The 17,353-nt window shown below is 31.5% G+C and overlaps 1 protein-coding gene across 1 annotated transcript in view; it reads left to right on the top strand.

Moving 5' to 3' along the window:
• Window positions 1–17,353, top strand: part of Rpn2 (Regulatory particle non-ATPase 2) — a 55,040-nt gene that overhangs the window by 19,028 nt on the left and 18,659 nt on the right. The window contains exons 9-10 of the mRNA XM_018453456.1: window positions 1,990–2,205; window positions 2,925–2,989. Coding sequence (XP_018308958.1) covers window positions 1,990–2,205; window positions 2,925–2,989 — 281 coding nt within the window. The remainder of the gene's footprint in view (window positions 1–1,989; window positions 2,206–2,924; window positions 2,990–17,353) is intronic.

Raw genomic sequence — 17,353 nt, 5'->3', positions numbered from 1 at the left:
ATCATTATTGCAAAGTAGACTAAAATACCTTTCTTTTACCTCATTCATCATTATGCTATCTGCCAGGACTGGCGAGTTATTTACATAAATGTGAAAAGGTTTGGAGTGCGTATTTTATTTTGTCCAGTACTGTATATATACACTATATATATAGTATATATATATAACATATATACTATATATGTACATGCACATATATACCATATTCGTAGTTATTCAAATTGCGCGCCGAATTGGTTTTCCGGACTTATAAACGCAATTAAACTACTGTAATAATGTCACGAATTAAATTAAATTGACAAGCAATTTATAATAATAATAATTTGATGCTCAATCAGGCATCATATTAGAAAGATGTTAATGTGCTGAAAAACTTTAAATAAATTTATTGCGAAAAATATTATCTCCGGGAGTCGAATCCGGAAATTTATTTACAGTTGTTCAGCACATTAACATCTTTCTAATATGATGCCTGATTGAACATCAAATTATTAAAAATTTCTTGTCGATTTAATTTAATTCGTGATATTATTACAGTAGTTTAATTGCGTTTATTAAGTCCGGAAAACCAATTCGGCGCGCAATTCGATTGAATACGAATATAGTATATATATGCATGTACATATATAGCATATATAGTATAATTCACATTCAATTATTTAAGCATTAAAGATCCAGCTTCGACCGTTATAGGCATTTAATTTCTAGTATTATGTTCTCACTATTATTTAAATTTCGCAATTTGCAAAAGAAATCGTATAAGAATTTGATTTTCGCATTCATTTTTAGCTAATTTCATTTTTAGCTAATTTCGTATAGAAACAAGCCACAGATATACGAAAATTATGCGTTTACTTTTTTAATTAACTAAACAGATCATTTAAAAAAATTTTTATTAGTATTAATAAAGTGCAATAGTTAGTTTCTGAGAAATAAGGGGGTGTCGTTTTAGGAGACCTACATCAGTATCGGCGACTTTCCTCTATTAATTTTGATATCAAACATTCCTTTAAGATTTTATTATAATTTCTTATAATTGAATTATATGTTTTTAAAAGAATTAGTATGTGTTTCTTTAGTGTATTAAACGATTTAAATAAAGATTCTATTTTCTCTGGGAATGGCCGATAAAGACACGATCCCGCTGTGTTTTTTCTCACGCTATTCGCGCATTAATCTGTAAAGTTTTTCTCTCTGAGTCTCCTAAAACCGTAGTCGCATTTTAGTTTCTACGTTTTTCGCGGAAAGTAGTTTTGCACGCGGTTGAAACGAGCTTTAACTTTCGTCGCTGCCGGCCACCGTTGCAAGCAGCAGCAGGTCGATGCTAAACGAATCATAACTTGCCACTAGTCGGTCGGTTTAATCGAATTACCCATTACGGGTTCCATAATGTATCCTAGCGGCCGTGATTAAGTAACACACAAGCACATCTCGATCTCCTGCAAAAAGCAGCCTGCATTAATTGCAGATCTGTGCGAAATAAATGCGGATCATTCAGCGTTAAAAGTGTACAACTCGACGGAACGAAATTTTTAGAAACAAAAAAAAAAGAATTTAAATTTGTGAGAGAAAAGTTTTCTCTCAGAGATGAAACATTTCTTTTTGCACGAGAATTGAAAAAATATTAATTTGCAGCTATTGAAGATGTTTCTGAATTTTATTTTTTTAGAATAAAATTCAATTTTAATTCAGATAACTGGATAAAAGTAATCTTTTAACGAGGCAACATTTTTAAACGTAAACACATTTAAATGTAAACATTTATCATATTATTTTATCGATTAGAAAAATAATTTCTAACTGCTAAAATGAGTACTAAATAGTACAACTGTGTATTTATGGACGCAGTCATTGACGTTACTGCGAGACAAAGAAAATGCTGTTTATTATCTTCTCGGTGTTTATTGAGAATATGCAAGGAGGAGATATTTCTGATTTCGAGATTTATCTGATTATCGAGTTTCTTACGAGAGGCTTTTGCTTTCCCAGTATGCCCAAGAGACACAACATGAGAAGATCTTACGTGGTCTAGCGGTCGGCATCGCCTTCACGATGTACGGCCGCCTCGAGGAGGCCGATCCCTTGGTGACGTCTTTGTGCGCCGACAAGGATCCGATCCTGCGTAGGAGCGGCATGTACACTCTGGCGATGGCCTACTGTGGCACCGGAAACAATCAGGCCATCCGCAAACTCCTGCACGTTGCCGTAAGTGTTTATCCGACACGACTATATATTTCGTAGATTATATATTTTTATCGATTTAATTAGTATATTTTGTTTCTTTGTTTTTAAAATTTTATTTGATTCTTGTTATCTTTAATCCATATATTCTAATTTTATCGTTATTTATTTTAATATTTTACACAGATTTTATTTTATTATTTTATTAATGGTTTTCTCATGCATAGAATAGTGCACTCAAACATTTTTGATCGCATTTTCTTTTTAGATCGCTTCTAGATAAAAATATCACGTATTATTATTCGTATTTAGATAAAAGATGAGAAGCCTTTGAGAAACATTTTGAATTATTCATGCTTACTTTACATATACAGGGTGAAAAGTCAAATATTCCGATCCAACATTGAAAAAAGTTCGTACAAACATGGATCTAGTAAAATTTAGTTTTTAATTGTTTCAATTGTTTGATACTGTTAAATAAAATTCCTCCTATCTGAAAAATTAAACGTTCCTAGACATATGAACCTTTTTTAATGCTTGGTCAAGGGGAATACGTCTCTAGAATATTTGACACTAATTCATGCACACCCTGTGTATAAATTGGAATAAATTCTTTTGATTTCATGTACAAATTTTGATTGAATCTGAAAAACAGATGATTCTGTGTCGATTTCAAATCAAAGAAAAAACAGGTTGAATTTCTGGCGGAATATTGTATCCGTGATCTTTTTTTGTTGTAACAGGTCTCTGATGTTAACGATGACGTTCGACGAGCCGCGGTTACAGGTCTGGGTTTCCTGCTGTTCCGGTGAGTACCTTTGTAAAGTTACTCAATTCCACAAAGTAGATTTGATGCAACCGAAGAATGTAAAAATTCCGCACGTTTGTGGACTTCGCGGCTTTCGACGTCTTTCAGAGCCACGTAGATCGAAATCATATTTAGCGTGTCTACAGGTGTACTAATTCATCCAAAATCCAAAAATAACACAGCTTTAACCTTTCTGTTGTGATTTTGCATAAAAGAGGGAAGCAAAAATGCGCAGATTCACTTTTAAACAATATCGATCGAGTATTAAATGTGAGCAAAATTCATTTATTAAATATTAATTTTTGTCGACGCATTTTGTGTCAACTCTCGCGGCAAATAAATAATATTTACGCTAATCCTCGTGAAATCAATTGAATATTAAACAAAAAAGGAATGTATATCGAATATTCATAAGCGTGTTTGACGCATAAAAAATTAACTTTTAATCTCTTTTTTTATTAAACATCTCTGATTGATAAACACTGAAAAAAAATCAGTTGATTGGAATAATAATTTATTAAAACGTTAAAATAAATAACAATTAAGCAATTTCAAAGGCGGAAGTGCGCATTTGAAGAAGTGACGATTTTGCTGGAGTATCTAAAAATTTAGCTAAATATGGACCTAAGAATGGATTATTAAAATAGTAGTTATATAGAATCTTCAAATTAATTGCTAGAATGCCAGGACTTTGTGTAGCATTGTTCGTTAACGTAATTATTCTGATGGTCCAACAAATTTGTTTTTCAGCTCTATATCTAATTAAATTTTTAGATACTTTTGCGAAATCGTTCTTTTCGCGCGTATTCGTGCTACGTAAGGCGTATTGGAAGTTTTGTCATCGATGTCGTAAAAGTACAATATATTAATGTATTTATGGCTGATTGTTTTCACCAGTTTATCGCTATCGATTGCAGAGATATTTTGGAACATTTCGGCAGATAAGACTGCGACCAATACGAGGCAAACAAATCCGAGTAAATAAACGGAAATAATCCGCTTCTTCATTTAGAGAGATAGCGTGAGACATCGTTTGCACGCAACTTGGAAGTTTCGTGATAATATATGGCGTGAATAATGTAAAACGCTGCACAAATTATTTTATCATCTGAAGCGTGTCCATGTTACCACCGGACATTTTTTTAATTACAGACACACAATTTGGGCACTGCTTTTCCATAGTATTTCTTTCTCGACGTTTTAGTTTTTTACATTGTGTATCTTTGTAACAAAGCTTTGAATTAAAATTCTGTTGAACTTTAGTTTCACTAAAATTTCTTTCGAGTTGACTAGAGAATATAATTTTGCTACTTAATTTTTTTCTTGAAGTAAGGATATATTAAATGTATAGTTTGCAAAAAGTGACTGAAATTGAAAAAATATATTTTCCGTGTAAAAATGTATGTTATATTTACCATATGAAATACTTCAATAAGGTCAATATTTATTTTTAAAAAACGCGTCTACTTCTTATTGAAATAATTTTTTATCCAGATTCTAAATCACTGCCAAAGATTTTTTCTAATTTTTTCTTTTTTAAAAAATATATGTAATACATCCTTAATTCGCCTAGAAATCTGTTTATTGTTTATTTAATAGTTTTTTAAAATTTTATTAGCACATTTTATTTAACAATTCATATTCTCGTTTCGTGTTTTACTTGTAATCTGATTTTTAATTACGCGAGAGAGTAAATAGACGTTTTCGTTGAAGAAAAAATCGATTCTCGATTAGTGTAAGACTCGCAAAAAAATATTTGATGATTTTCGGATGTTCGTATGCATTCCTCTTGATTGTCAGTTTTCAATTATTTTTCAAGGACGATTATTTTTCAGATTTGAATTTATCTGGGGACACGTGTAGCTTAACAAGTGAAAGTAATATTGGTAAACGAACAAGTTTAAACTGTTGTCCGCAGTCGACAGCAGTCGGCTGATTTACAATTGTTAACATAAGACAATAAACAAAATATCACAATACGTGCGTAAATTTGCCTTTCGCTTAATCATTTTTAACTGCAACCACGTGCAATTGTTTAAACTTGTTTATTCTGTGATTCGAAACGAAATTGGGCACCGAATTTCGTTAGAACTTTCTGTTTCACATTTCTTTCACGAGAAAATATTTTCTCTTCGAAATATCAAAATCTGAAGATATTCAAGGAATTGAAAATACATTTTAAGAAACGAGACGGATTTATGTACAGGTTTCAACGTTAAGTAAGTTCCCCCTTGAACGACAAACGTTTCGTTATCAGTCCGCGAATGCGAAGTCTTCTAGATTTTACATGTCAAAGGATGTAAGCCGTCTCGTGTTTTCGTCGACGTGAAGTCAGGAAATGAACCAAGGAATCCGTGGATAAAAGAACCCGGGAATCTATAGAACATTATACAGGCAATACCGTGTATAGATCACGCTTGTCAGTTTGTATACTTTGTAAGCTCTCCATATTAATTTCGGATGAAATGTGTTTTTATTATTTTTCTCTCGCGTTTTCTGCTTCCTCATTTCTCTTTCATGTTCCTCATTTCTCTTCTTCTGAGATCATCACCATTTACCCCTTTTCGCTAGCCACGGTGAATAGAGACTGACCTATTGAATAAGTTATACACCGCAAACTGTACCACGTTCCATTTCTCCACATACAGATTGCAATTTCAGAGAGGCCGGGTTCTTGTAAATGAATTCAAACTTGAATCTGAGAATGCAACTCTTCCTTTAGTTAAGACTATTCATGATATTTTTGTTTTTTAAATGTAAAGGAAAAATGTGTAATATTATTAAACATTTCTCTCTAATTATTATTGGTATTATAAATAGATTACTTATGATTTTAAGGAGAAAATCCTGATATTGATAAATTCTAGTGATTCTAGTGATAAAATACTTGCAATTTAAACACTATTTTTCTTTATTTTTAATATCTAATTGATTTAATTCAACAATTTGTGAAATTAGACTCGCATTTTTTAAAAGAAAATTTTAAAATTCTTTTAAATTATACTTATTCCGTTTAAACATATATTAACCTATAATGTTTATTAATCAACTAAATTGTTTTTCCTTATGTTTAATTTAAGAAGAATTAAAGAATTTGTGGCATTAGATTTGAATAATTTTTCTTGAAGGCATTTTATATTTTTTAATTTAAACTTATCCCACTTAAATATATTAACCTTTTTAGTTTTTAATTCAATTTAAATTTCTCAGGAAGATATATTTAATTTTTTAACGCTTTTATGCTCGACTATATAAATAAATTTTTCCAATTTTAAAGTTAATTTAAACTCCATATTAATATTCCCAGCTTTCATTGGAGACTAAAAAGATTTAATGGTTTTTTTGCGGTCTATTTTTACTTGAAATCGACTAGGAATAATCCTTTCTTACCTCGTATCCCGAGGCGCCGCGCCGTCTCGCATTACAAGACTTGCAGTTTTATGAGACGAGGGAGGAAATATCTCTGTCCCACGGGGATATTGCGTTATTGCGTCGGCGGTAGTCAATGAAAGAAGTTTATTCGTGCTGGATAAGACGTGAAACATAATCGAGTAGCCCAATGAGAGAGTGAGTTAACCCGCTCGATCGAAGAAAGTCGTTTTTGTGAGAAAATAGACCTTTATTAGAAAGTTGATATACTGAAAATTATAGAAGAAGAGTACAAAGATATTAATCCTTCAAGTCGTTTTTCTCGGAAATAAAGCGAAGGGAAGAAATTTTATTCTACAACTTTATTTATTTTTCTGTAAAGGATCCTCATCTCAGTTAGTTTTCAAACTATTGTAGTTTACACACACACACACACACACACACACACACACACACACACACACACACACACACACACACACACACACACACACATATATATACATAAGAGCATTATCCCATTATCACGTAATTTATAGAACAAATTAGAGGTGACACAAGCTACTAGAAAGACAATTTAAACTGGTTTTTTTAATAATGTTTTTTTCTTATTTTATGGGATATCACGTTCTCATATTGGGCCATTCAATATTGTCAAGGAGAAAAGAATCTACCATTCTCGTTTGCGCGATGTAGAAAATGTGCATTATTTTCTTCTCTGCGTGTATATGTCGCTTTTGCTTTTCCTCTTGCCATAGTGAGTATTCCGGGCACTTCCGGACTGAGAAAGAGATAGGTATGTAGAATTGTATTTCTATTCAACTAAGATATATCTGAACAAATTTCCAGTCGCTTTGCTTTTATCTTCGCGAACTTTTTCAAAAAATATGGCATATTTTAATTTTTAATATTAAAAGAAATTTTATAAAATATTTATTACGAACTTCAGCTCCCAAATCTTATTAACATTAGAAGTATGAACATTTCTTACTTACTAGAAGGACCAAGCGAATAAATTACTATAAAAATAAAGAAAATAATGAAATAAAGTATTTCATAAATATAAAGGATATAACTATTGAACAGTAAAAAATTTTTGAAATCCTATTCTTTACACAAGAGAAATATATTAATTTAAAAAATAGAAGCGGGATTAATGACTACTCGGTATTTTCAGTGTTAAATAAAAAAATGAAAAGGTGAACAATAATCTTTTTTTATTAAAACGAATGTGAAATTTTATTTTACTCAATTGAGAAAATAAAGTTTCATTTTATTGTATAAAAAAAGGAGATCTAACTTTACTAAATGGAAGAATTTATATGTAAGTATCTCTAAGACTTTTATAGATATATCTACAAGAGTTTATTTTGAATTATTGTATCAATTTTTTAATGGAAGGTAGCCAATTTAAAAACGAAGATATCAATTTAAGTGTGGTGACCGAGATTTCGGTAGACATTTGTTAGTAAATTGTTTCGGGGCTCTTTATCTTTCATCTGTTTGGTCAATACTTGATCTATTTTGGAATAATCAATAAAAAAGTAAGAGGTTCTTACTGAAATATCAATTTAATTTAAGGCTTTTTCTTGGAGTGACTCATCGATAGAGAAGAAGCATTTTTTTTCGAGGAATTATTACTTGATCATAAAAAACGACATCGCAAGATTCCAATTGCTTTTAAGATTAGAAATTGCCTGGATACAAAAATGAAAACATAAGAAGTAAGAAATAATATTAAAATACGTTTAATATATATTTATCTTTTATGTAATAATTCAATGATTATATAAACCGGGAAAGATTCAAATTTTAATAAGTGTAAATTTAATTTAAAATTTTAGTCAACGAATAGATTTTTATCCGTAATATTTTGCATCATATAACAAAGAAGGACGTATGAGACAGGAAGAATCAATAGCTTTTATCTTCCTAGATCGGCGAACTGAAAATGCGACTTTATTTCATGTTGCAACTCTTTGATGTCCATTCTGCCTTCTCTCCAGGGTCGGATCTCCTATATAAGTCATGATATATAACGGCAAAAGTAGCTAACTTTTGAATATTTCTTCAAGTATGCTTCGCATTTTCCTTCATTTTCTAAAAAAAGGAATTCAGGACAATCATAGCAATTTCTCTATATTTTTCGAGATTTTTCGGGAACATGTAATTATTTATCTTGTCAAACTCCAGACTTCGCCACCTTCGTCCCTGACTCTATTTCTCATTTCTTCGGAGGATCCTCGCTTAATCCTTGCTGTCCGTCCTTTACAATTAATCTCCGCACAATACACGGGTTAGTGATTCTCATCATTCAAATTTCAGGTCACATGTTTCCTTTTTTTCTACGTTTAATCTCCAATCCTTTGAACCCTGTCCCATTTTCTATTGCATCCACGCCAATTCGTCGCTGCATGTTTCGTTGACCCTTAAATTTACTTCCCTTTGATCTCGAACGTAACCGTTGACTGTGATTATCTATTTTTTAATCAATAAGTTCGATTTTAATTCTGCATTTATTCAATTTTGTAAAAAAGCAGAAATAATGAGAAAATCTTGAAAAATTGAAAAAGAAATTAATTTTACTTATTACAGTAAATTGATGTATTTTAAAATCTTACAAAGTTATTTTTTAATAAGATATTTTAAGTAGTAATTAATTAAATTGATTTATACTATATTCAATTGATTAAGTATATATATTATAAAAATATATATATTATAAAAGTGATACTTAATTTTTTTTTTTAGAAAATGCATTTTTATGTAATGCGACGATTTAACAAGGAAATCAAGGACTTACTTAGGGATTAAATTTAAATTTATGGCACGTTTTATGTTCACAAAAGGTGCTCGAGTGATTCACAATCGCTTTGAGTCCCACTATTAATATCGGAGAAACGAATTTGCTCCGTGCATTTCGTAATCATTGGATTATCATAATCTCTCTTTTGCTCTCTCTCTCTCTCTCTCTCTCTCTCTCTCTCTCTCTCTCTCTCTCTCTCTGCCCTCCCCTCTCTCTCTCCACAATTGTAATCATCGCCACTGAATAATGGTCGATTAACCATTATTCAGTGGCGGATTTATCATGTTCGCTGATATTTTTCTTTGAGAGAAATATATGAAATATTTATTGCACAATAACAGAAATAAATGTGTCATACTAGGTCGATTGCGAAATGTTGTATTGACGTGTTATTTTTATGCATGACGACTGTATGCGTGACGACTGTCGTATTTTCTTATCTAATGATTATACTTATTCTTAACTTGATAGCATCTATCGTTTTTTTTTAGAATCATTAATTAGTAAATTATTTTCAAGAGGCAAGGTCATGTATTTTATAGGCAATACGTTACTTTATGCATCTGTTTTAATGGGATATCAATTATAATTATTAAATTAGTAATACGAGTGTTCAATTTATTAATTATTAAGCAACTCTCTTTTAGATATATTATGCATTCGATTTAATAATTACAATCGTCAAATTAACAATGTCCTCACTATAATTTATTAATTGCGAAAGTGTTATCTATTGAAACGTATCTCAAGCGTTCCCTTTAACCATCACACTCTTACAATATTAATTGCGACTATTAAATGGATAATACTAGTTATTAATTACTGGTATAGCTCTTACTTCGCGTATTATTTCAAGAGTGGCGGTTAGTGGCAGTAAGCAATGCGCATCGGCAAGCGAATGCACACGATGTGGACAAAGCGAGTAATTGAACGTGCAATCGTGGCCAATTAACGCGCGATTCCGGGAATTCGCGATGTAATCGTTAACGCGGTTATGGCAATGCCCGATGCCTGCAATTGATCGCTATTTATCTGTACGAATGCGTGCACTATTATTGATCGCAGGACAAGTTGTTGCCCGCATTGGCCCCGACCTTATACATCTAGCCAACATTTTAATCCTTTCAAGCGTGATGTATCCTATGCGATATATTTGCTACATTAGCGTTTGCTGCATCGCTTATCGAATATAATACACATCGGATGTTTAATTACTGGATTTAATTACTAATACAGCCTTGTGAACGCGTTAAAATGGAAAAAAAAACATTTATTACTGATTCAGAGAATTGAATTTTTTATCTTGCATAAATTTGCCAACAGATTTACGCATACATTATAGTAGTATAATATATTACGACGGAGAAAGACTTGATTTTTTCCCGTTGAAATTTAAATCAGCAGAATTTAATATGAAGTTGAGTCACGACGAGATATACGAAAATTGTAATACTATTACATAACAGAATTTAAACTAAAAATTGAGATAGTAATAAATTGGATTTTATTATTTTGTGGAGCAAACTTCAGTAATGGTATCTTGAATTTGAGGCAAGAAAATTTAATTTCAAGACGATTGATGCTTTTTATTACTTCGAGAAATTATCGATTGCATTGAGTCTAATCCGACGAACACCTCGGTCGTCTAATAAAGCTTGGAAAGCCTGGAAAATATTTTTCTTCAGCTCTCCGGGGTTCACAAACGATTAAATTCCAACGTCCAAACAAATGGACCAAGACTCAATCGTTAAGTAAGATTTTATTGTACAGTGTTCCATTAATGATTAAGACATTATTCCATCTTAATAATGGAAAAATAAAAATTAATTAATATAAAAAGTATAATTATATATGTATATATATATATATATATACATACATATAAACATTTGAAATATGAAAAATTGATAATATTGGATTATAATAAATAAAAATTATTAATATTCAAGGTGTAAGATAAATAAAAAAGTAATGAAATATGAGTAATAAAATGAAAATTTAGGTCATCTTATGAAATTATGAGATTTTCCTTGGAAGCATCGTCTCGTGTCGGGATTATAGAAGGACGTTGGATCGAGTGGGCAGGATTCGCTGGGAATTAGGGTAATAAGCGGCGAGAACCAAGGAAAGTGCGCTACCTGTGATCCATTAATCTTGATTTTAATCAGTGTGCTAATCGCAACCGTATGTAAATTAATTTCGGGAAAACTAGGGATTTCTGAGGATGAGAGGAAGATCTAGGAATCTACATGAGCAAATTCTTGAATGAGCTCTCTAAATGTTTCTGAAAACAAAAATTATATACAAAAAGAAATATCTATAAAAAATCTTTAAAAAGAGAAAAATTAAAAAATTCAAACAGAACTTGAAGACAAAGAAAAAGCTTAGAGGAAGAGAAAAGGGGATAATTATTTCTTTTAACTCAGGCAATTATTTTTAGGCATTAGAATCTTTAAGAATGGAGATTATGATCCAGAGGAATAAAAAGAATAAAATATGGATCGTTGCGCTCGTGTGTGTGAATTAATATCTTCTCGTGACATTTAAATCCCACGGAGTGGATTAGCGGCTTCGCGGAGGATGCAACCCTGATAATTCTCGCTTACTAGAGTCACGGAAGACCCGATTTTAATATTTCGCAACTGGAATTAATTTGCGTGTGCTTCTTCTCTTCGCTATGAATTAATTCGCGGGGAATAATCGGGTAATTAACGGCACACTAGTTTCATGTTTAATCGCGAATCGATAATCACTCTTGCATTTCATTAAAATTATATTGTTTAAAGTTCTTGTATATTAAATAATTTATTTATACTTTTAGCATATTTTTATTTCTTTACATTTATAATCTATATTCATTTATCATATAGCAAAATTTACAATTTACATTTTTATTTCTATCATATTGAGAAAAAATATTTAATTAAAATTTATAATTAAAAATAATATAATTATTATATGGTACATCTAATTGATAATTATGTAATTGTTAATTCCCACAGTAACATAATGTTTAAAATAATTGTAGATAAAATCTACAAAATTTTTGAACTTATTATCATTATCATAATCAAATTAATAATTAATGATAAAATTAATTAATGTGTGTTCAAAAGAATTGATGTCAACGCTGTTTGAATAACCGCGTTTTTTTGCTTTCTAGTGTCGGGAAATCTATTCATGTACTTGCAAATGCAGCAGTAATGTTCTTTTTATGAAATGCACATGAGTGTTTCATGATGCAAGACAGCAGATAAAAATTATGCGAGAAAATTGTGCAGCATCTTGTGAAAAGTTAATGGCTTTTGGCGTGCCAATGCTTGCTAAAATGTGTGATTATAGTTAAAGAACATTTTCGAAAATTATGCCAACAAAAGAAAAATGGAAAGAAATTATCGAGAGAAGATGTATTGAGAGTAATAAGCGTGTCAGCATTTTCCGTTAATAATTATTTATCAAAATAAGTCATTTCCGGTTTCAAATAAGTTATTAATTAATTATTGTTAATAGTTTACTTCACTTAATATATTAATTAATTACTGTTAGTAATTTCTAACAGTTATTTTAATTATAAAGTAAATCGCCTTCCGAAATATCTGCATCGATATTTTTTAAAAATAATTACAGATTTATTTACTTATGAGTTTAGGAGCTCTCCTCAAAGGAGAATTTTCATTTTTAATTAGTTTATTTCTCCATGAAAGGTGCGCCCTTGTCCGAGGATTTAATGTCCGCAAAAGTTAGGACCTTACTGCGTTCTTAGAATGACGGTTGAGAAATCTGCAAAGTAGGATTTAGTAACTTTCCGCAGGACTCCGGACGTTGTTACATTTATTTCTCCGCCGCTACACTTCGTCTTCCATAAATAATGCGCTTTAATACGTCGTATTTTAACGCGGATCCGCTCGTTAATTAAAACGAGTTTATCGTGCGAGCGTTGGAAAAACATTTTCTACCCGTCTCTTCTCATCCGTGTCCCTCTTCCCCCCTCTTTCCCCCAAGTCCCTACCATTTCATTTTCCTACGATAGATTAACGAGTCCGGATGCAGTTATGTCACTGTCTGCAACGTTAAATATAATAAATTATTACAGTTTCTCTTAACAGCTACAACTGGCGTTGTTCCGCCTTCTATTATTTAGGATGCAATTTTCGATCCTGAAGGGAAAGATCTTCGATTTATGCGCCAAGGCTTTTAACATTTAATTTGATATTAGCTCAATTTTTTGGACTCTGGCAAAAAGGCTTTAATTTAGACTCTCCAAGACCTTTAATAGCCGCAAGTTAAAAGGCCGACAAATTTAATTTGTCGGCTTAACCCCAGGTTTTTTTAATGGAAAGACCGTAATTTAAGGAATAACGCTTTTGATAGTCATCTAGAGCTTAAAGGATCGACTAATTTAATATATTGGAATGCCGAGGTTAGAGATTAATTGACCGAGCCTTATGTACCTAGTTGCATGTACATGTCGTGAGTACTACATGCAGCACATATCCGCCGCGCCGCGGTCTGCGAAATGTATTTCGTAGACCATGCATCGAGATGCACCGAGATGCGTGCAACCGCAAAACGTAGGACATATCACGCTTGTATCTCCCTCTATCTATCTATCTATTTCCTATCTCTATCTCCGTATCTATCTCTATATCTTTATATACACAGGAAATTTGGAAATTTCGTGTTTAATTTAACATTTCACATGTCCGAAACACGATTCATTCAAACTTTTATGTTAATTTTACACAAGATGAATATGTTAGAAAGGAACACAAATTTATGTAAAAAAAATTACATAAAAATATCTAACATTTTAATTTGTAAGCAACTTGTGGATATTTTTTTTAAGTAAAATTAACATTTATGATGTGTTAAAATTTAATTTTATTCATTTATTTTAGACTTTACGTTTTAAAATATATTATTTTTATGTTATTTGTTCATTTACTCATGAATTGTTATTTTAACACTAAGGAATGTTGAATTTTAATTTAACACAAAATTTAACACAAATGAATGAAGAGGATCATATTTGGTCAAGACGGATTTTCGTGTCTAATGTTTTTATGTGAATTTTTACAATTTAATTTCCACACTGAAAAAAAAGATTGGTTGCTGCAGCAAATTAGATGGTAAAATATGGCATAGCATTTTTAATTGGTAAAATATGGCATAGCATTTTTAATTGGTTGCATCAGTCAATTTTTGATTGTGTTAACCTATTGAAATTTTATACTGACATTGCGGATAGGCTAACGCAACCAAAAATTGGGTACTGCAACCAAAAATTGGCTGCTGCAGCCAATTAAAAATGCTATGTCATATTTTACCATCTAATTTGCTGCAGCAGCCAATCTTTTTTTTCAGTGCAGTTCAAGCAAACTACGCGCCGAGATTATTTGTCGGGCTTGAAAAAAAAAATACAGTTCTAGACTCAAGCTGAAGTACGTAATCTCACAAATTAAATTGACAAGCAATTCAATATTATTAACACTAATGAGCATCTTTAAAAGACTGTAAAGAATTAATTTATATGAAAAATATAAATAATAAAATGTTCGAATAACATAATCACATTATGTTAAATTAACACTGGAATGTGTTAAAAATTCAATACGAAATTTTAATAAGGACTTGAATCGACTTATTTTAATACAAATAGAAAATGTGTTACTGTATATCTATCTCTTTCTCTTTAAATACGATAACTTGCATAAGAATTCCGAAATTTTAGCCTTGTAAAAATCGATCCTGGCTATCTTCCGAGAGTTCGGCCTAGCTCTTATCTCGAGGTACTTGACTTGTCGAGAACTTAATTAATGTCAGACGAACTCGGTCAGTTCGGACTTGCCCACTTCTCCTCATTTTCTTCGCGTCTGATTGCGAGTTGCGACCGCCTACTACACGATTTGTCTTCCCGCTGTTTGCGAAACACTCAACGCGTTTCTGCTGTTCGACGAAATAAACGAGGGAGTCTTATTTTCCTGACGTATGATTATTTCTCTTTTTCAGTCATTATTTTCTCATTTAATTTATAATTTTTTATATCGTCTCTCTAAAATCTTTGGAGTAACAAAGAGTGATAATTGAGCCAGTGCAATGGTGAAAATGCAGTAGCTCAATTGTCAATTTTTAAGAGTGAGATATTTTACACTCTTTAGAATTAGACTCCACTCTAAAGATTTAGAGATATTCTTTAAGCTTTTACGTTTGATAATAATTCTTATATTTATGCGCGTTCACATCGTAATTTATATTAATTAGTATAATTTTGACCGATTTGCTATTTCTTTCATTATTGATTTTTATCGGAAGTAAGTAGGAATTTCGAGCGCCGTTTAAGGGTTAATGGAGAATTCAGCCCCACGGGGTTTACGACGATTAGTCTTTCCCTTCGACGAGAGACGCGGACTAATTGTGCAGATTGCCAATTACACCAATTCCGCGGAAGACCTCGTATTACCGTTTCAAGTTGGTACTTGCTGGAGAAATTGCGATGAGACGAAAGCTGAATGAAGTAATGTATGAATAATATTGAAAGAGACAAGCTATATAGATGTATCTCACGTTAAGTATACAAGTAGATCTACATAACTCTCATACTTTTCTTTGATCTTAAATTCTTTCATAAAGGGTTGTTATTCATCGTTTAATTTTCATTCTATTCTAATTTTATATTTTAATGTTTAACGTATGTGCTGTCAAATAAAATAGAATATTGTATTCTATTTTTATTTCACGTTATTCAGTCATTATCTCTTATGTTAAAAAGTCTAGGAATTCAAAATTAATAATTTTCCAATTTGAAGAAAATTAGCTGTTTTTTATTTGAATCCTTCATTTTTGTTTTGTGTTTATTTTATATTTTTTACTTCAAGTTAAGTTTTTTCGACATTAGATATCTAATTAAGAGTTTCTGAAGTTTCATCTTTAGAACGAATGCATCTTGTGGATCTAGTCGCCTTATCAAAGAGCGTAACTTGCGCTGCGCGTTAATGAGTGAGTATAATTAATGCCATTCCGGTTGTAACATCAAATAGAGAAGGTTTCCTCGAGTTCGCGAACCTGAGCGAACCCAGATGTCGTGACTTCGCGAGTCAATTAATCTCGATCAATTTTAGTAAAGCTCGTTCGCATTAAATGCACGATATTTAATTTTACGTTAACAAACTTAATTTAATGAGTTTCGATATAAACGATAATTAAGAGTTAAACTCTACAGAGACAGATTTAATTCATCTGGCAAAAATTCATTCTATCGTTATCCTTTATGTTAAAAAGTATTTTTGTAGAAATTCGAAATTAATAACACTAGTAGGTATACAATGTTTTCTGTAAAAACATATGAAGACTGTTTCTAGGATATTTAATTTTCGACGCTGAGCTCGAATCTGCCACCAAAATATTTTCATCAGGTCCGGTTTTTGAGAGAGATATAAGAAAAGATCTTTTTTCCAATTATATAGTGAAGTTTTATTGAAATTAGTAAACGAGTTTTCTCGAAGTGTTGAGCATTTAATTTTTGGTTTCTATATGTCTTTGAAGTAGTTTCACGTATTAGAATTCAGCAGGTTGGCTTAGCATGTTTTCATCCTATACCCTTGATTTGTTTGTCAATTATCATCAAATCCTGGCGGAATGTTCGTCTTACTCATCACTCGTGTTCAAATTATTTGGAAAGAAATGCTATATTTAAAAAATTTGACCTCATAGAATTTTTCTGGCGGCAGTTTCAAACTCAGTTGAAACCTAAAATATGTCAATAAAAGTTATTTCTTTTTTTTGCACTAAGAATTCAAAATTTATGAACCAGTAATTTGAAGTACAAAAAATAAAGGAAAAAAATTAATTTAAAGAGAGATTTCCAAGGATGTTAGCTACTCTACATACGCGAAAGATTCCTTAATATGAAAAACTTGTGAGACTTATTGGATGATATTATCAATTTGATGTAATCGATCGTGGAAATTGTAAGGCATTATATCGGCTATGAATTGATTCTTCTTCAAGAACAATCGGCGGTAAAATGTAGCCGTCTCGTTGCACACGTTTAAATGGTTTTCGCGGGGTCGACATCGGGACAAGCCGCGAACGATGGAAAACTAAATAATTAGTGTGACGACAGTGAACGGTCGATCGTACGATTAATGCGGCGGCGACCTACAATTGATTTTCTGATTGGGCGGCCCGAT

The sequence above is a fragment of the Mycetomoellerius zeteki genome, unplaced genomic scaffold (assembly GCF_001594055.1).
Source record: "Mycetomoellerius zeteki isolate Tzet28-1 unplaced genomic scaffold, Tzet1.0 scaffold386, whole genome shotgun sequence".
Taxonomy (NCBI): domain Eukaryota; kingdom Metazoa; phylum Arthropoda; class Insecta; order Hymenoptera; family Formicidae; genus Mycetomoellerius; species Mycetomoellerius zeteki.
The sequence above is the reverse complement of the archived record's forward strand: the minus strand, read 5'-3'. Positions and strand labels throughout refer to the sequence as shown.